At 44.4% G+C, this 19852-nt stretch overlaps 1 protein-coding gene across 1 annotated transcript; it reads left to right on the forward strand.

Annotated features, from left to right (window-relative positions):
- The first annotated feature begins 5301 nt into the window (after positions 1-5301).
- Positions 5302-19827, forward strand: ZNF3 (zinc finger protein 3). Its single transcript, XM_004691911.2, has 6 exons — positions 5302-5402; positions 6831-6947; positions 9017-9154; positions 10747-10835; positions 11111-11237; positions 13175-19827. The coding sequence occupies exons 3-6, from the start codon at positions 9100-9102 to the stop codon at positions 14239-14241; spliced, it is 1338 nt and encodes a 445-aa protein (XP_004691968.1). The 5' UTR covers positions 5302-5402; positions 6831-6947; positions 9017-9099; the 3' UTR covers positions 14242-19827.
- Positions 19828-19852: the final 25 nt, after the last annotated feature.

Raw genomic sequence — 19852 nt, forward strand, 5'->3', positions numbered from 1 at the left:
CTGCCCTCACCCCCTGGGGTCTCTTTTCCTTCTTGATCAGAGGCTCTCAAGAGCCAGTTCCTATTTGGGAGTAGACTGGCAGGTGGAGCAGTGGACCGGACCGCTTCACTCCAACTTAGCTGCCTGTGTTGTTGGCAGGTGGGATCAGACTGGGGGCCCCAGGCCCACTCCCTTGTCCAATGACCCATCTATCAGAGCCAAGGTGTGTTTCACAGTTACTGTCTCAAAAGTTATGTATATAATTTTCCACATCATTCACCTTCCAAGTGCTTAACTGAACTGCCAGGCCTAAATTGACTAACAAGAGGGTAACAGTGAATTGTAACAAGATTCATCCAGGGGAACATCCGCCAGCTGAGGATGAGAATGACCTCAAGTTCTGCTCCCTCAAGTCCTGCCCTCTGAGTGAGTAGTAACATCTACTTTCAGTTTTACATAGCTGTCCCTCAGGCTGGACAGCAGCAGCCACCCACAGACCCCAGCAGGTTTTGACTTGGCTAAGTTGCCAGCAAGCTACATCAAGTATTTAGGAAAACCTCTGAGATTTGAAGACCTCATTTTTTCCCCCTTGCTTCAGATGATTTCTCCCGAAAGGGTAGCTGCTTTTTCCTAAAAAAAAAAAATCCCTCTAGGACAATGCTATGCTCTTAAACACTCTTAAACACCCCATTTCTATTGACTGGCAGGACTTTTTAGGCTCTTGTATCCATCTAATCCTCAGGTTGGACTGAGGCACCCAGACCCGGTTAGCAAGCCCGAGTGTTCTAGGACCAAGTGTACCTGGAAAGTATGCCCAGCAGGCGACACTGTTGCACTGAGAAATGACAAGTCACAGCAGCGATCAGGTTTTGGTTTTTGTTTTTTTTAAGATTTATTTATTTGTGCATACAGAACTGTGGTACAGGCCAGAAGCTCAGGGGCGGCGAGAGACTTCACCAGAGACATCGTGGGGAGCAGAACAGGCCGACTAACGAAGTACACTGCTGAGGGGAGCAGTGGGCAGGTCAGGAGAGGTCTGCCGTGGTCACCTCCGGGGCAGGCGGGGATCGAACTCTTGTGGAAGTGGCTTTAGCTTCCCAGTTCTGTGCTTTAACCTGCTGCACCACCAGGGAGGGCCAGGATCAGGTTTTTAAATAAAATGGAGGTTTTTCTTTTTGACTCTAAGCATTCTTTATTTCCAATAGCCCATTTCAGAAGCTCTACACACAGCAGTTCCAAGAATGGGAAAATCTCCTCTAATACTTAACACTGGTAAAGGGCAAGAAGGTGGCCATCAGTTCTGCTGCATGATCAGGTACAGAAGCGGCTAAGGGGCCCCACCACACAAAATCATTTTAGCTTCACTCCTCCACCGCGAGCCTTAAGACCCCAACCTTAAGCTTACTAGCTCTTCTCCTACAGGAACAAGGACCAAGAAAATCAAGCACATGTTTTTTATTTCAAATCTACCAAGCTAAGTATTAAACGAAATTTATTAAACTTTTCTGGCCTGGGGTCAGGATTTAACTGCACATTTGGAGGAAATACAAGGGACAGAGAAACTTATCAGGAAGGACATCACAGGGAGATGGGGAAATTGCAGGCTAAACATGCTTTTTCCTAAACAATATCACAAGAAAAATAAGACAAAGGAAGAAATCATAGATTAAAAGAAACAAAGGACCCATCTAATCTAGCTGTTAACTTTATTTGGATCCCAATCCAAACAAACAGAATCATAAAAAAATAAAAATTTCAAGGCAATCAGAAAATTGCAATTACTTGGTATATAACATGAAATAGTTCTTGTTCAGTGTTTTTAGTTGTGATAATGGTATCATAGTTAGTTTTATGTCAGTTTTAAGAGATTTTGTTATGTAGACAAACATACTAAAATATTCACAGATCAAATGAGACATCTGGGATTTGCTTCAAAATAATCAGGAAGGTGAATGGTACTATAGATGAGGCAAGAGTGGTACTTTCTTGCCTCATCTTGACCACTGCTAAACCAGCATTAAAAAAAACTATTGAATTTTATTCAAATTTTAATTTACTATGAACACAAAGCTTTTATGTTTAAAAGAAATCATTTTTGGGTTAGTTTATCATTATAAGGAGTACTCACAATTGATCATATCAACATATTAAATTTTACTGATGACCAGCAGTTTTTTTTTTTTTAAGATTTATTTATTTATGCATACAGAACTGGGGTACAAGCCAGAGATGCAGGGACGGTGGTGAGAGGATTCACCAGACACAGTGGGGAGCAGAACAGGCCGACTGAGGAAGTGCACTGCTGAGGAGAGGTCTGTTGGGCCATGTGGTCAGCTACAGGGCGATGGATCCAACTGGTGCTGAAGTGGCTTTAGCTTCTTACTGCTGCGTTTACCCACTGCACCACCAGGGAGGGCCCGATGACCAACAGTTTTTTATTAGAAATTTATCTCAAGTGCAGCACTGCAAAGCTGGCCGGACTGTTTCAGTGCGAGTTTGATCCCCATCCTGGAGGTGACCCACATGGCGTGGCAGACCTCTCCTGTCTCACCTGCTGCTCCCCTCAGCAGTGTACTTTCTCCATCTGCCTGGTCTGCTCCCCACTCTGTCTCTGGTGAATTATCTCACTGCCACTGCACTCTGGCCTGTATCCCAGTTCTGTATGCATAAATAAATAAATTCCAAAAAAAGAAATTTATCTCAATAAGAAGGGGTTGTCTTGTTTTTCTTATGGAGATAACTTATTGTAAGAATAAAGTATCAAATCTATTTCTATTTCCATTTTCATAGATGTAAGTGTAGAGAAATCCTGTTTACAGAAATGAGCAGATGTGTAGAAAGAGGAATAAAATTATAGCCATATCCTTGTCTAAAGAGCTAGTCAGGAGAGAACCAGGAGACCATCAGTTCCCTAGCTTCTACTTACTTTGGGCACAGCTTGCATTTTTAATTCTACATTTCCCCTTTCTTTTAGACATAGATATATGGAATATTAAACATTTACTTCCCCACCCCTATGGATTGCCTTGAGCACTCCCCTGGGTGGGTCATGGCACCATGGAGAGACCATAGACTCAGAAGAATCATCAATGGCATGGCTGTTGAAAGGCTGCTTGGGTGGGTTCTGAGGCTAAGATCAATGGTAAACTGAAAATCGACTAATAAGTACCAGAGTAATAGTGCTGGGAGCTCCTCAGGACTACCAGAAGACCTTTTAAAAAACAATCCTGCTTCTAGGAGGAGCCTCATTCTAATTCCACCCTTCTCTCTTCCTGCCTCTGCCTCTTTATCTCTGCTCTCATCCTGGTGGAAAACTGGAAGGGTAAGGAATTAATAGAAGAAAGAGTAATAAAAGCCCCGTTTTTAGGGCAGGCTGGAGTTTATGAAGTATTTGATGAAAGTCCCACTGGGTCTATCAACATGCTCACACCTCTCAGACCACCCTCCAGTTGCTTACCAGCACATTGGTCTCTGTTGCCTCAGAACTTTTGCACCAGCTGCTTCTTTTACCTAGAACACTCCTTTCCCCTCACTGGCCTACATCATTTTTTTTTTTTAATTAATTTTTGTGTAGAAAACTGGGGTGTAGGACAGAGGTGTGGGGGGTGAGAGGATTCACCAGCAACAGAGTGGGGAGCAGAACAGGCAGATGGATTGAAATACACTGCTGAGGGCAGCAGTGGGCCAGTCAGGAGAGGTCTGCTGCACCAAGTGGGTCAGCTCCCCGCCCAACAGAAAGCAGGCCTCAGGCCTGGAGCCATTAGTGGTGAGACTTAACCCTTAGGCCACCAGGGAGGTCCCTGCATCACTTTTGGAAAGTCTTCTTGCCTTTCTACAGAGCCTGGGTCTTCTTATCTTTCCCTAACACATATCACATCTTGTTGGATTTTACTGAAATTTCTCTCCTTAGAGACTTTGTATTAAATAAACTGAGGCAAACAAAAGAGAGTTTATTAAAAAATCAAGCCTAAAGATGTGAACCCCCGGGCCCTCCCTGGTGGCGCAGCGGGTTAAAGCACTGCACTGAGAAACTAAAGCCACTTCCGCATGAGTTCGATCCCCGCCTGTCTGGGAGGTGACCACATGGCGTGGCAGACCTCTCCTGACCCGCCCGCTGCTCCCCTCAGCAGTGTACTTCGTCGATCTGCCTGTTCTGCTCCCCGCTCTGTCTCTGGTGAATCCTCTCACCCTCCGCATCTCTGGCCTGTACCCCAGTTCTGTACAAAAAAATAAATAAATCTTTAAAAAAAAAAAAAAAAAAAGATGTGAACCCCCAAACAGCCTCCAGGTGGTTTGGCGAAGTTTCCCAAAGAGAGCTGTTTAAATTTTCCCTACTCATTTCAAGTTTTCTCTTTGGGGAACTGGAAGTTTTAGCAATGTCACATATTCTGCAGTTGAGATTCTCTAAAGTTACTGATTTGTCTAGAGGCAGAAGTTTCCAAAATGCTGCTTTTCCCACAAAGTTAACACTTATCCTGGGACTTTCCGCAGGACCAGAGCTGATTCTGACTCCTGTCTTTGCACTCTTTAGTTGGGCCCAGGGTGAGGGGTACCCACTTAATTGCTAGCTTTGGTTAACAGAGTTAAGTGACCGGGTGAGTAGGGTCTTTGCACTGGCAGAGCTGAGTGGGTGCACATACCCACTGGGTGCGGTAATTCTGGAGTCAAATCAAAGGGGAGTCGGGATGCCCGTGTCACTCACCTTTGATATATAATCTGTAAGGATTTGACTCTCCACACGACAAGTTCTTCCTGGAAGGGCATAGCCTGTAAGTGGCATTTTATCACGTGCACTGGTTTTGTCTTCATGTGAACTCCCTTGATGGGCTGGAATGTTTCCTTCAGATTTTAGTCACTTAAAGGGTGCATTTGTAACTAAAACGCATGCACACTTAGTCTGGCAATTTCAAATAGGGGCGAATTTTTTTTTTATTATTGATGAATTCTTCAAGGGTCCTATTCGCTGCGACTGGGTTTGGGAACTCAGTGGCCGGCACCAGGGGCGACTACGGAGCAGGTGTACCCCCGCCGCCAGAACCGAATTTCGCCCGAGCATGCGCGCTGAGGCCGAGGTGCCGGCGCCCCGCCAGGTCCAGTGGGCAGGACGCACGCGCACACGGCGGCGGCGTGGGCGGAAGTCCCGCGGAGCCGCGTCAGCACTGGGCCCTGCGCCCTTGCGACCGATATGAACCTCGGAGCTGGCAAACCACTGAGAGACGCAGTCCTCCCATGTTCCTAGAGAGAACATGTGGGCGTGAGGGGGGGGCTCGGGCATGGGGTGGGTGGTGAGCAGAACCGACCCGGAAGCGAAATAGGGGGGGACTTCCGTTCTTTGTTCTGTCCCTGGTGTGTAGGTCTGTGACAGGGTCCAACGGGGCCTGGTCCGTGTCCGGTCCCCCAGTCCTCCCGTCCCTGCCCCCAGGGTGAGTCCGGTCGCCCCCGGGGCTCGCGGTGACGCGGAGGCTGCGGTCGCCCGGGATGGGGGTGGTGTCCGTGCCGCCGAGGCCCGCGGAGTCCCCAGGTCCGCCAAGAGCAGGGGCCCGGGAGGCGCTGCGCCCTACCCCGCAGCGGTCCCCGACTCCCTTTCCCCTGGAACACCCCGTCCCCAAGTGGGGCCCTTCGCTGGGGGGAGGAAAGGGGCCTCGGGTCTGATTTTGTGACTTAAACAGCATCCAGGGCGAGCACTTAAAAGTTCCTCCTGTGGTCTAGGCTAGCTCGGCGCGGTGGGGAAGAATCCACAGAGTAAGAGGTTAGAAGTAAAGCAAAGTTTACGCTCCGAGGGAGGGAAGCTAGAAGTCGGGCAGACTGCAGAAGTCAGGAACTGTGCAAAGTGACAGGAGTTGGAGTGGCGTCTTTATACTTCAGTATCATTTGCCTTGTGGTTTCTTGTTGCTCACTTAGCAAGCTTTTTGTTAGCGCTGTGGGATGGCAAGTATGGCAGGTGGCTGAAGCGTTGGTATGGGCACCAGCTTACAGGAAACATTGCCAGTGGTTAGGATATTAGTGGGGTGCCAGTTTAGGACCCTGTTTTAATTTTAGTTTTATCTTACCTCATCAGTTCCTATATGACCGTACAGGTGTCCCTCTCTAAAACAGATGTTGACAGCGACCCTAGTTTGGTAGATCTCTGAGACGCTTTTATTTGCTGTTAACAGTTATTCGTGCAGTGACAGGAGAGAAGGATCGAAAGGTTCTACAAAGTATATAGCTAGAACTCGTTCTAGAAGGGAGTGCAAACTCATATTTCAGGACTAATTTCCCCTGGCACCTAGTAAGTCGAATCTTTGTCGGGAGTGGTACAGAACTGTAGTTCCCACTTTCATTTGTATCAGACACCTTTTGAAGTGGCATTGAGCACAGACTGGTGTTTATGGACTGTGGGGTGTGTAAGCAGAGGATCAGCAGGTATTGATGAACCAGAAGCCTATGGAATGATTAGAGAAACAGTTTTCGTCCTCAAGAAGAGAAGTTTGTGAAGACTGGGCAACATCTGGTTTCAAATGTTAGATGGATGGCAGGGTGGAAAAGAAACAAGTCTGTTATTGATACTCCGTTGGGCACTGGGCTTCTTAGGTGAAGATCCATGGGGTAGTTTCAGCTTCCTGCGGGAGACCTCTAAAGCTAAGCTGTACAAGCTGTTGAGTATCTAGGGGGTGCTTCTTACACTGGGTAGAGGTTGATCTGGATAACCTTCCATTCCCTTTTAATTCTTCAGGGGTACAATGCGGTTACTAGTTTTGGTCTTAGTTGGTATTTGAGCTTATGCCCTGTTTTATCTTACCTCTAAATGAATAAGAAGTGAAGTTTCCACAAACATTAAAAATTTCCTTTTTCCTCCCTTAATCACACAGCACTTGCATCAGCTAAAGTCAGAATTCCAAGAAACTTGAACAGAGGCTACCAAATTCCCAGTAATTGCTACGTTGGCCTTCTGACAACTAACTTGAAGGAAGGAAGGAGTCCAGCAGGTAATGCTTTTCTCGACTTGTTCTCACTGCCAGGTCACCTTTCTCTGTCCCCAGAGCAGATCCTGGGACCGAGGTTGGCATTGGAGCAAGGCAAGCTCTGCCTGGACCTGAAGCTGTGGGCATACAATGAAGATTTTCTTTCTCTGAGGAACACTGTTTACTGATCCTGACACTGGGCACTTGTTCTCAACAATATGCCTTTGAGTTTCAGCTTTGGTTAACCCAGTTGTGGGGAGAGAGCTTTGCTTTTTTTCAGGAGTCAGCGTCAGACTTTTGCTTTCTGAGGAGGGTTTGGACTGAGAGCTGATTTGTTGGGGGTGTTTACTTATAAACAGTCCTGGCTGTTGTGAAGTTGGCTGACAGAAACAAAAAGGTGACCAACTTTTAAGACAGTTGAAGGGACCCCGCTGGGAGGGTGATGGTGGCAGGTGGGTATGTCACTATGATTGCCAGCGGTCCTTATACCTTATTCGGTGCTTTCACTGTGGAGGCACTAATGTTGGCATTCTGTTTACCCTTTGCTGCCAGAAGACTACTGCACTCTGTTGTCACAGCTCTCAGACACAGCTCCTCCCTTTTTTAAGTCTTTTGTGAATGCAAGGTTTGTAATGATGAAGCAAATACTTTTTGCGCTCCTGATTTTTGTGGCTGTTGTTCCTTTCTGTAAAGCAAATCTTCACTTAACAGCTTGGACTTTAAGTGAAAAGTGTAATAAAAACAGGTCTTGCTATAGGGCTTTACAATATGGCTTGCACTCAGTAAATGTTTGTTATATGAACAAATGAAGAAAGAGAGGTAAACAATGCCCAGCGGGTTTCCTTCTGCCCTTGCCTTCAAGGAGGATGCCCTGATGGCTGCTGCACCTGTTCTAGGTCTGTTGAGTCTTGTTCCAGCCTCCAGCGCTAAGGTGTGAAGGAGAAACTTTGAGATCCAAATCTTAATCTAGATAGCAATGCTACATTTTATTCACTGGAGTCACAGAGAACAGATCTCTTTTTATTACCATAGCTACTGAGTAGTAGGATGTCAGTAGGGATAAAAAAACAGAAAAATAAATCATCTCACTTTAATTTTAAAGTATTGATCCCCATTTCAGGGACTTACATTCTGATTTAATATTTTATAATAAAAGGAAATACAGTACAGGCTGTCTACTAACTTATAAATGAAACACAGCAACTGGGACTAGGCTTTTAGATCCTGATGAGTATGTCTGCCTGTTCTCTATAATGAGTCTACTCAAAGGCCACCAAAATGGGCCCAAATTCCTCTTTAATATTCCACCTTTGACTGACACTCATTCACTGACTTAGAAAGAAAAGGGAGATAGGATTCTGAGCTCTTTGTTTTAGTTAAAATGTGAACTCTTGCAAAGTTTCTTTGATCTCTAAGATTTAGGTGCTATCTCCTGACCCCCTTTCCTCTGAATATAAGACCTAAATTTAGTAGCTGGAAACCTAATTATGTTTTTTTGTCTTACCAATTCTAGTGTTTATGAGTCTGTCCCTGTTCCCTCACCCACCACCTCCATATAAAAGATTAGCTTATTCATTTGCCCCAAATATTCATGAAAGTTGATGGGATACATACACACTTTACAATCTGTATGTGCACACTTACTTATTCTGGCACCATTGTTATAAATGTCACTCAGGGTGTTGGTGGAGTAAAAGTGGGATATTGAGAAACTTGCACCATTTTTGTGATCTTTATCATAGGGAGTCTCATTACAGGGAGTAAAGCTCCACAAAACCACATCTCCATCAACAGACTGTATTCAGAGTGGTGGTCCCTATGTGTAACCTAGGTGGTAGTATAATTTTACACAGTGACAGAATTGCCTGGTGTTTCTCAGACTGTATCCCCATTTCAGGGACTGTTGTACCCATTGCTAAGGACACATGTATATTCAACAGACTATAAAAGACTAGTTCTAATCGCTGCATTTCTTAACTGTTCTTCAATACTAACTAAAATGCTAGTTCTTCTCTTTCTGTATTCAGGTATTATCTTGGTTTTTTATTTTTATTAGTATTTTTCTTTGACTCTTTAAACTTTTGCTTCTGCAGTGCTTCCTTATTTTCCTTCAAAATCTGTGCTCTGCGGAGTCTGCAAATAAGAGACCAGAGACCCAGGACTTCTAGCCCCACCCATGGAAACTCAGGCTGGTTGTGTATCTCAGGAACCTCAGGCCTTGCTTGAGAGTGGTAAGAATGGGATTCATTCATTCTTTTATTCAGTCAGCAAAACATTTGTTGAAAAATCTCATTCACCAGGCAGGAGGCTAGCCACTAGCCTAGACATCGATAAGCACAGCCCTTACATTCAGTGGCTCACAGCCTAGTGGGGAAGGCTGACTGAAGCTAGTAATTAATGTACAGCTTGGTAGCTTTCATAGCTGAGTTATTTTTGAAGGGCTAGAGTGCCTCATGTAGGATTAAGTAAACTTTGACAATCATTGAATTCCATTTTGCAGCTACTTTGTAATAGCTTCTTAGTCTCAGTGTGTGCTCTTTAGAGGAGGCTTTTAGAAATTACTTTGTAGGTCACAGCAAAAAATGACATAGGTGGAAAGCCACACAGTATTTACATTTTGCTTTGTACATTGTCCCTGACTTTGGTGCCAGTTTTTGTCTTAATGGGTATTACTTCCATGCTTATCAGGAAAAGCATCTAAGGACTTTTTGTCTTAAGGGATTTAGATTCTCCAAGGGACAAATACATAACCTTTAAAAAGTCAGAGGAAGTGGGCCCTCCCTCTTGGCGTAACGGATTGGGACGTAGCACTGCAAGGTGGCCGCAGCTGCCTCAATGCAAGTTGGATCCTTGGCTCTGGAGGTGACCCACAGGGTGCAGCAGACCTCTTGATCCACCTGCTGCACCCGTCAGCAGTGTACTTCGTCGATCTGCCTGTTCTGTTCCCCACTCTGTCTCTGGTGATTCCTTTCACTGCCCCAGCACCTCTGGCCTGCACCCCAGTTCTGTATGCATAAATCAATCAATCTTTAAAAAAAAAGTCAGAGGAAGCAGTATGTGGTCAAGTTCAGAAATGGGAAACATTTGTAGTGTTTGTGATTTATAAATTGGATCTGGGGATGGAGCTGTGGGTGTTGTTTTCAGTAGGATTGGGCAAAACTATTGGTTTTCCTCTGGCCAAAAAGAACTTCATGCAAGAATTTGAGTTCAGAGACATGGAGAGTAATTGGGAGGGACATGAACAGGATGGCCTGTGAGAGAATGGAAATGAAGGCACTTGTCACTAATGATAGAACAGAGCACATGTCATTGAAAGTACAGTAACTGGAAAGAAAGGGGCAAATTTGGCATATCCCTGGTAATGCAAGGGTTAAAGACAGCACTGCAGCATGAGTTCAGTTCCCAACCAGCCAGGGACTTGACCCACATGATGCAGCAGATCTCTGTCTGTCTCACCTGCTGCTCTCCTCAGCAGTGTATTTCAGTAGATCCACCTGTTCTGCTCTGTACTCTGTCTCCGGTGAATCCTCTCAGTCCCCTGCCCCTTCTGGGCTACGCCCCAGTTATCAGACGCATAAATAAATAAATTTTAAGAAAACATTGGGGGCGAGCAGATATGGAAATCATGAGTTAACCAGGGCTTTGGACATATTCCTTACGCAGGCTGGACCCACACTGTATGTGCCTGTTTTAAGCACCTTTAGTAGCTGGAGAGGAAGTGAACTTAGGAAAGTAAATGAGAGTTCCAGGATCCCATGAGTTTTCTGGAGGACAGAAGATCAGAGAGCACACAGTCACTCATGGATGCATTTATTGTCCTTAGCTCTTCCTTCCTCAAAAGTTCCTGCACTTTCCAAGGACAGCTTGGGAGATGAGATGTTGGCAGCTGCACTCATAAAGGCCAAGCCCCAGGTGAGTTGTGGTTCCTTTTTCCCCTTTCTATCTCAGTTTGTACAACTTTTTATATAGTAACATCCCGTTCAGATCCTAACCCACAGTTCCTTCCATCAGAATCTTGGCCCTTTCCTACTAAATAATCAGCTTTACCATCTGTCTCATTTCTCTTCTCTACCTAAACCTCCTTTTCCCCAAATACGCATTTTTCAACCCCATCCATATAGTTTTTTTGCCACTGCCAGTCCTGCTTCTCACCCTGAAAAATCACATATGAGAACATATTGTTTCAGGAGTTGGTGACATTTGAGGATGTCGCTGTGTACTTCATCCGGAAGGAGTGGAAGCGTTTGGAGCCTGCTCAGAGGGACCTCTATAGGGATGTGATGCTGGAGAATTACAGGAATGTGTTCTCACTGGGTAAGCAGTTATGCTCGCTCAGTATATAACTGTTAGCTTTTCTATGCTTCCGTGTTTGCTATTAACAGTTGAGTCACTGAAAATAGTAAGTATTGACTGAGTCTCAAAGCTCTAGCAATGATACTAATAGCAATGGTAGTTTGCAGCTGATAAAGAACTTTTGCACTTATTTTCTCACTTGATCCCCAAGCAACACAGCAAGGGAGGTAGCCAGTATTATCCTCATTTTGTAGGTGAGGAAAGAAAGACCAGATATTTTATGTGCTTTTATAAGAAGTCATGTAGCTAATGAATAGCAAAACTCTAACCTTGTGGTCTTATAAGTTGAAATTCTATACTTTTTCCATGTTAATTTTAGAATTTAGTAATCCAGGGATTTATCCAAAAGATTAACTTATTGGTATTTATGTCCCTGTAAGGTACTATCTGCCCGAGTGAGCATTATGGAACTCTTTATCTCCCCCCATCTCCAGAAACTAGTTGCTTTGTTCAGGACCTGGTGCAGCTGCTTCTCTAGCAGAAATCTCAACTTGTTTTGGCAGTTCACATTTTAACATTTGTTTTATGGGTTATTTCAGTCAGAACATTTTCTTTTAAGAATTTATTTACTTTTTGGTGTAGAAGAACTGGGGTTTAGGTCAGAGGTGGAAAGGGTGGTGAGAAGATTCACTAGAGACAGAGTGGGGAGTAGAGCAGGCAGATTGACTGAAATACACTGAGGGGAGCAGCAGGTGAGACAGGAGAGGTCTGCTGTGCCGTGTGGGTCACTTCCCTGGCTGGGGATCGAACTCAGGATATAGCAGTGAAAGCACTGAGACTTAACCCTCAGGCCACTAGGGATGCTTTCAGTGAGAACATTTTCCTGAGCTGTTCCAAGGAGCCTTTCTAACTCCTTTTGAGGCTTCCCTGTGCACTTCTTTTGTTCCCTGCAGATCTTGGGTCTGGAATTGAGGGTTGGACTGCTCAGTATAAGCTGGATACACCTCCCTGTTCTGTCTCTTTCCCCATGAGTAGGGTTCTAATTTTGAATTTTGACATGATCTCTCAATTAGAGTGATCAAGTAAAAGGAAGCGCCGAGGGCCCTGGGTTTGATGGGAGATCAGAACTGACAGGTACCTGTTTAGGTGAGGGGAAAAATGGCTCTCTCTATTCCTAACTCTCATTGGTCTGTCTTTTACCTTTAACATTGGCAAACTAAAAACACTAACTCTCTAAGCAATTTACAGTTATCTTCTCTGCCTGGAGTTCCCTCTAGAAACCCAAAAATTAAAAGTTGAAGAAAAAAAAAATACCAAAGCCATGGAAACAGAAAGGTCAAACATGAAGCTAATACACATGCTCACATCTCAGCATGGACCTGGGGCCCAGAGATGAGCAACTGTCTCATACTACGCCCAACCCAATGACCGACTGCAAATGTGATTGCTCCTTTCACCTGGGGTCTAGGGCTCGCTGTGGCTTCACGTGATTACTTCCTCCTGCTCTGATACCTTCTCTGCTCTTCTCAACACCCATCTAAGTTTAGTGTATTGTATTTGCTTGGTTATTATTTTTCAGCTATTCTGGCAGTCATCATCTCCTCAGCTACAGCTATAGTCTCTGGCCTCTCTGAGGACTTCGCTGCTTCATCAAAAGTTTACTCTTCTACTTCTGGTTCCCTGCCTCTCCTGATCCATCCTCCTCTCCTTACATACCCAGCTTTCTCTGTACCCTTGTTCTTTTCACCTGGCATTTGCTCCCTTTCTCCCTTCCTGTTTCTTCTGCCCTGTTCTCTCACTCTGCCTTAGCTGCACAGGAGCCTGTGCAGGCCTCTTTGCATGCAGCTAAGAGGCATGTGGTTCTGCCCATTAAACATTAATAACAATTTTCATGTATTCTGGTTTTGATTTTTTCTTCCACAAGGAGCAAGTGATGTTTATATTTTGTATTGTGCTAGATGGTGAGACCAGAACTGAGCATGATCAAGACATTTCAGAAGATGCAGGATCACAGGGGGTGCTACTGAGAAGATTCCAAAAGGATATTTCTAAGGGTCTTAAATTTGAAGAAGCTTATGAAGAAGAAGTCAGTCTAAAGAGGCAGCTGGGGAACTCCTCTGGGGAAAGACTGAATAGGAAGATACCAGGTTATGGTCCAGTGACAGTTGAGAAAAAACTCACATCCACAGGAGAGAGAAGTGAGAAATATGAATTTGGGAACAACTTCACTGTGAGTCCTAACCTTATTTCACATCAGAGACTTCCTGTGGGAGATAGACCCCACAAATGTGATGAATGTAGCAAGAGCTTTAATCGAACTTCAGACCTTATTCAACATCAGAGAATCCACACTGGGGAAAAACCCTATGAATGTAGTGAATGTGGGAAGGCCTTCAGCCAGAGCTCACATCTCATCCAGCATCAGAGAATCCACACTGGAGAGAAGCCCTATGAATGTAACGACTGTGGGAAGACCTTCAGTTGCAGCTCTGCTCTCATTCTGCATCGAAGAATCCACACTGGGGAGAAACCTTACGAATGTAGTGAGTGTGGAAAAACTTTTAGCTGGAGTTCTACCCTTACTCACCATCAGAGAATCCACACTGGAGAGAAACCATATGCTTGTAATGAATGTGGGAAGGCCTTTAGTCGGAGCTCCACTCTTATTCATCACCAGAGAATCCACACTGGAGAGAAACCCTATGAATGTAATGAGTGTGGGAAGGCCTTCAGCCAGAGCTCACACCTCTATCAGCATCAGAGAATCCACACTGGAGAGAAACCTTATGAATGTATGGAATGTGGAGGGAAGTTTACCTATAGTTCAGGCCTTATTCAGCATCAAAGAATCCACACAGGGGAGAATCCCTATGAATGTAGTGAGTGTGGGAAAGCCTTTAGGTACAGCTCAGCTCTTGTTCGCCATCAGAGAATTCACACTGGAGAGAAGCCTTTGAATGTAATGGGCATGAGCAAGAGTTCTCTCAGGGTCTCTGCTGAATTAAATATCAGAGAGTCTACATGAAAGAGCCACATACGTATTTTCCTCATTCCTCTGAGTCTAAAGAGCTCCTGCCTTACTATACAAGGATGAACAACTTAGGATGTATCCTTCCAGCTCAAACCCTTCACTTTAGAGATGGGGCATACTAGGCAAATCAGGCTGGTACACTGATTAGCAACCTAGTCAGTTTTCCCAGGAATGGTACCAGCTTGAGAAATTGAGAGGCAAGCTGCATATCAAGTGCTAGGAAGAGGGAAGCTCTGGGACCAACCATTTCCCATTTTGGAAGGGAGTTTGCACTAGACTAGCGGAGCCTTTGCATGGTGGGGTTGGAAGCACAGTAAGAATAAAATTCCAAGGACCCCTACAGCTGAAGTCAGTAGTGTCAACACAGAAGACAGTGGAAAGAATATTCTGGGACCTGTTACTTGCTATGGAGGGGGGACTGGAGGCTATATTTCAAATGGAGTCTGTTCCTGATCTAGTTTTTAAGTTTTGATAAGGGATATGTACTTTGTTTCCTGATTTTATTGACTATAAAGACAGTGCTAAGGATTTATTTTATCACAGTCAAGGCTAGACCTCAGGGGAGGTTGTTTGTGATGATTTTGTTGTTTAGGGCTCTTGGAGCAGCGAGACTGCATTTCTAAGAGCAGTTTGGCAGTTCTGTTGGACCTCTCTTCCTCTGTTGTGCTAGGGCTAATTGGGAAATCCATCGAATCCATGAGTGTAACGTTAGGAAGGGGATCAGAAACATTCAGCATTGGGCAGCCTCTTACCCTGTCACTCCTGTGAAGAAAAGCAACTTAATGCAAACCCCTTGTTAAACTCCCCCTAAGGAACTCACTCAGCCAGCTTGATTTGCCCTCTCACCTATGACTTAATGACACCAGGCCCTGGCAAACAGACCTCTCCTAACCTTGCCTCTGACTCCTCAATGGTCAAGTATGAATGCAAAGAGTAAATCCCAGAAAAGGACAGCCGTGACCTGAAGCTGGTATCCGGGCTCCTTGCTCAGTTAGGCTGGAGCTCCCCAATTTTCTCAGCTGAAAGGATGAACTTTCATTATGTTTTCCCAATCCTGCTCATCCTGTAGCATAAACGAAGTGCACTATTATTAAACAAAATAGTTTTTCAGAAGGAGAGATTTGAGTGTGTTTTGTGCAGGGGCCAAATTTATTTCAATTTAAACAGGAAACTGGTTGCAAATGGAATCTTTACAGACAAGAATTTTTCGTATTCAAACGTGTGATTTCTCGACCTCAGAACTCCATCATATTCCTCTAATACTGCCACAGACTTCTCAGTCATCTTCAGTCTCCCACTTCCATACCCAGGATTTTATGTGCTGCCTGTAATACTGCACAGAATGATACCTAAGGCCAGCAGCCAAAACTAGAATCTGTAGGGTTTGAGGGTCCTTGACAAGTATGTACTTGGATAGCAATGTTTTTTTTGTTTGTTTTTTACTGTTCCTGGAGAATGTTATGGTCATAAAAGGTAGGCTGAAAGTCTAATCAGAGGATGAACTATCTAGAACTCTGATCTCTGAAAATTTTTGGATCATATATTGTAACTGTCCATCTAGTAGTTTTCAATTTCTTAGAGTGGAACATCAAAAATTTGCTCTTTGATATTACTACATATTTTCAAGTTGATGTAGTTTCTCAAAGTGTAGACCATGAACTATCCATATTAGCATCACTAGCCCAGTTAGTAGTAGTGCTGCTTTCTGAGACCCAGAGCAAAGCTATAAAATGATTTCGGAGGATAGAGCTGAACAATTTATCTAAGAAAGAAATGGTGAAGGAAGTGACTAGAGAAAATTTCCTGAGATCATTCTGAACTTACCTTGGGAGGCATGTGATCTGTGGTAAAGGAGAATAAATTCCAGATGGGACACTTTGGGGTAGAGGTGAGCACAGCCATGTATGTGAAGGTTCATGTATAGCTCTGGAAAAAACCTTTGAACAGGTAAAATTACTAGGGGACAAAGTCACTATACATGAAGGATCAGCCCTTTTTGCCTCTGACCTTGTGTCTTTGTGTTAGTTACTGGAATCACCAGCTTCCCGGCCAGCCACGCCAAACTCACAGATTACAGGTCTTGTGTGTCTACTTTTATATAGCATGTCAGCACGTCTAGCCCACCCTACCTTTTCTATTCCTGTGACTCCTGCCCTGGCCTAGACAGTAGCTCTTCATCAAATTTGGATACCTTCATGTAACAGTTTCTGATCCTTCATAAAATGCTAGAAATACATGCATGGTTTCATGAAGGTAATGCTAGAAGAACTGAACTTAGAGATTTATTGGCACTTCCTCCTGGAAGTCTAAAAGACTGGCACAACCTTCAAGGCCTGGCTACTGGTGACAAGTATGCACATATACCCACAGACTTCACCTGTTTACACAGCCACACATGGTCACATGAGAACACAGCCATTGATTTTTCTGTGGAGCAGGGCACAGCTCTGTGGTGGGGGCCAAAGATACATGAAGTGATTCCTGTCTTAGTTCAGTCTGGTGGCTGCTCATTGGCACTCTGCCAGCTTCTCGCAGATGCTTAGTCCCTAAAATGGCTAGTAATCCTAGATGACTGGGAACATGGTATCACTATACAAGGAAGGAGGCTAGAGCACCACAGATCAAGGGAACAGTAGAAGCAAAGCCAGGATGCCACAAAGTCAGTGGGGCTGGGTAAGAAGGAATCATTAAGATGTGTTATTTAGCCAGAGCCATGAAGTACTGCTGCTACCCCTGCTTTCCCTTTCTGCTGGTGTCATCCTAGTATAGATGACTGGATGAAAAGGTCCCATGAAAAGAATGCTCAACTCAACTAGTAGGAAGAGACTAATATACAATCAGAATCATGAGTACTAAGCGAAGAAAAAACAATGCTTTCAAAGCTGTTTGCATCTGCTGACTTGTACCCTGAATTCCACCATTTACTTTGTAAATGTTATCTGGAAAGGTTTGGCAAAAAATCGGTGGTAGGCATTTATTTCAAGCATACAGACAATAACATTACACAATATTTTGGGGAAAAAAAAAGGACACATCACTAAAATTGTACATTTTAAATGAATGGGGAAGGCTTTTCTAAGCACAAGACACTTTTCTAAGCACAAGAAATTGGTAGTGTAAATTGACTCAATATTTTGGAAGGCAATCCAGCAACACAAATGTGTACACTATTTTTAAAAATTCCAGGAATTTGTCATACAGAAATGCTTTCTCTAAGCCTGCAAAAAACCATGTACAAATTGGTGTTTTTAATCATAGAACCGGAAAATGCCAAATATTAACCATAAGATACATAAATAAATCCTGTGATCATTAGAGTGTTTGGTTCTTATGTATTTGTTGACATGGAAAAAGGTTCAAGGTAGCTGTATTTTGAAAATGCGGAGTCCAGAACAGCATAATAGTCAATCCCATTATCCCAGTACAGAGCACAATCATACCATACACACATCTATATAATAAAGATTATACTAAAAAAATTCTAAGTGTCTCTCAGCAGCAAATATTAAGTATAAAATTAGGCGGGGTGTTTACTTTGTAATGCTCCTTCCTTGTTGCTACTTTAAAATCAGCATGCATTAAATTAGAAAGTTACGGATTTAAATAGCCAGACTAACACTGTTTTAAGAGCTATTTTTATAACCATGAGCATCTGACAGGCAGAAGTTCTTGAAAGGCTTGAAACGCGTCCCGGCTGGGCCAGACTTGGCTTTAGGAATTTGTCACAGGTTGGGTTTTGCTATTTTAGATTACTTAGAATTATGATTTATGTGACTTGACTCACCACTGGGCTCGACATCAATATTTAAAAATGCAGATCCTAACTCTCAGCTCAGTTTGGGTGAAGGAATGGGGCCTTAACCAGCAGAAACTCATCTATAAAACCCCCGGTTCGCCTAAGCGGCGCAGAGCCGGGGCACAAAGGCACCCGCAGCAGCCACATGGGTGGGCGGGGCTCGCTGGCACTGAAAGCCCACAGCCCTGGACCCCGCCCTGTCAGCCCCCCCCCCACAGGTTCTTCCCGAGCCCCACAAGGCAGCACCCACTTCTCTACATGCCCTGGGGCACCCAGGGTGCAAGACAAACTGACAAACTGTCTGTGGGTGTGGCGGCCGGACACCAGCACAGGCAAGGGCTCCGCGATCTTTTCCGGCAAGATCCCAGCCAAGGGACACCCTCTTCCCCGCCCCAGTGGCTGCTTTCGGTCCCTCTGGGGCTTTGGAGGTTTAGTCAACTCGATGGTTCTCAAGCTACTTTAGAAGGGAGGGGCTGTGTGAACAGTGGGGACGGTGGCGAGGAGGGGGAAGAGCTGGAAAGCTCACACCACCCCTGGGCTTTGAGCCAACTTCCTCAGGCGATTTAGAGCAGGAGCAGAGTGGGAGGAAGCATGCCTACTGGACTGATTCCCTTGTTATATACCATGGGATAAAAATCTCTGCCTAGACTGTATTATCTGGCATTTAGTTCTACCAACTAATACTGAAATTTCATGAGAAATTTCAAATAAATGAAATCTACCGATCAGGAATGTCCATGTTTTTGTAAAGCACTGCATGGGCTCAGATTAGCCCCAAACTGTTGAGGATATTTTACTGTGCAAATAGTGTTCAACTCTGCTCCCTCCAGTTACCTCCCTGCATAAGCTATCTGGCCCCAAAAGCTTGTCCTAGCCTGTTTTTAGGGGGAAATTCAAAATTACGGCAGTTGGTATGAAAGTGGCCTTGGAATTGAGCTTTCAGTATGGGATTCCAGAAAAGGCCATTCTCTGTTCAGATGGTAAGAAAAAGGAGCCTGGTATTAATAAGTGCAGTAATGGCGACACAACATGATATAGCATGACAATTACTATCAGTCTCACTAGTTTGGGCAAGAAATGAAGTACAAATAGAAGAGGAAGCATTGATTAGCTTATTGCAATAGTTCTATAACTTGAACATTATTGGGACAGTGACAATACAGCTTCTGGAGGCTGATGAAAAGCAGGGAATCAGATTCTAAGAACTCCACAAGGGAACAAACTAGGCTACCACCTTGGTTTTAGATCAGTGAGACCATGTTGGATGTTGAACCTACAAAGCTCTGTTGTTTTCTAAAAAGCATCTCTGTGTTATTACAATCATAGAAAACGCATACAATCCTGTGGCTTTACTAAAAAGTGGCCCTACAGACAGACCAGTGTGAGAAGGAATCGCCAGACCAGTGTGAGGGGAAATCCGGCGAGCAGAGTGGAAGCCGTCTAGATGGCACCAGTTATGTGTGGAGAAGTGGCCTAAGCATTTCACAACCTCCTGGGCTATGGGGGCTATGGCAAACAGCTTGCCTAGACAAATGGCCTGCAAACAAGGCCAAAAGTCTGGAAACAGATCTGAGGATGACTTTAGTTGACAGCGTGACCTATGGGAGCTAAAGAAGTAGAAATCTTTGTTTTTTTATTTTTATTTTTTGGCGTAGAAGAACTGGGATGTAGGCCAGAGGTATGAGTAGTGAGAGGATTCACCAGAATGGACAGCAGTGAACAGGTGATTTACTGAAGTATATTGCTGAGGGGAGCAGTGGGTGAACACATCTGCTGTGTCATGGGGGTTGGCTCCCTGGCCAGGGATGC

The sequence above is a fragment of the Condylura cristata genome, unplaced genomic scaffold (assembly GCF_000260355.1).
Source record: "Condylura cristata isolate star-nosed mole 26May11 unplaced genomic scaffold, ConCri1.0 scaffold00032, whole genome shotgun sequence".
Taxonomy (NCBI): domain Eukaryota; kingdom Metazoa; phylum Chordata; class Mammalia; order Eulipotyphla; family Talpidae; genus Condylura; species Condylura cristata.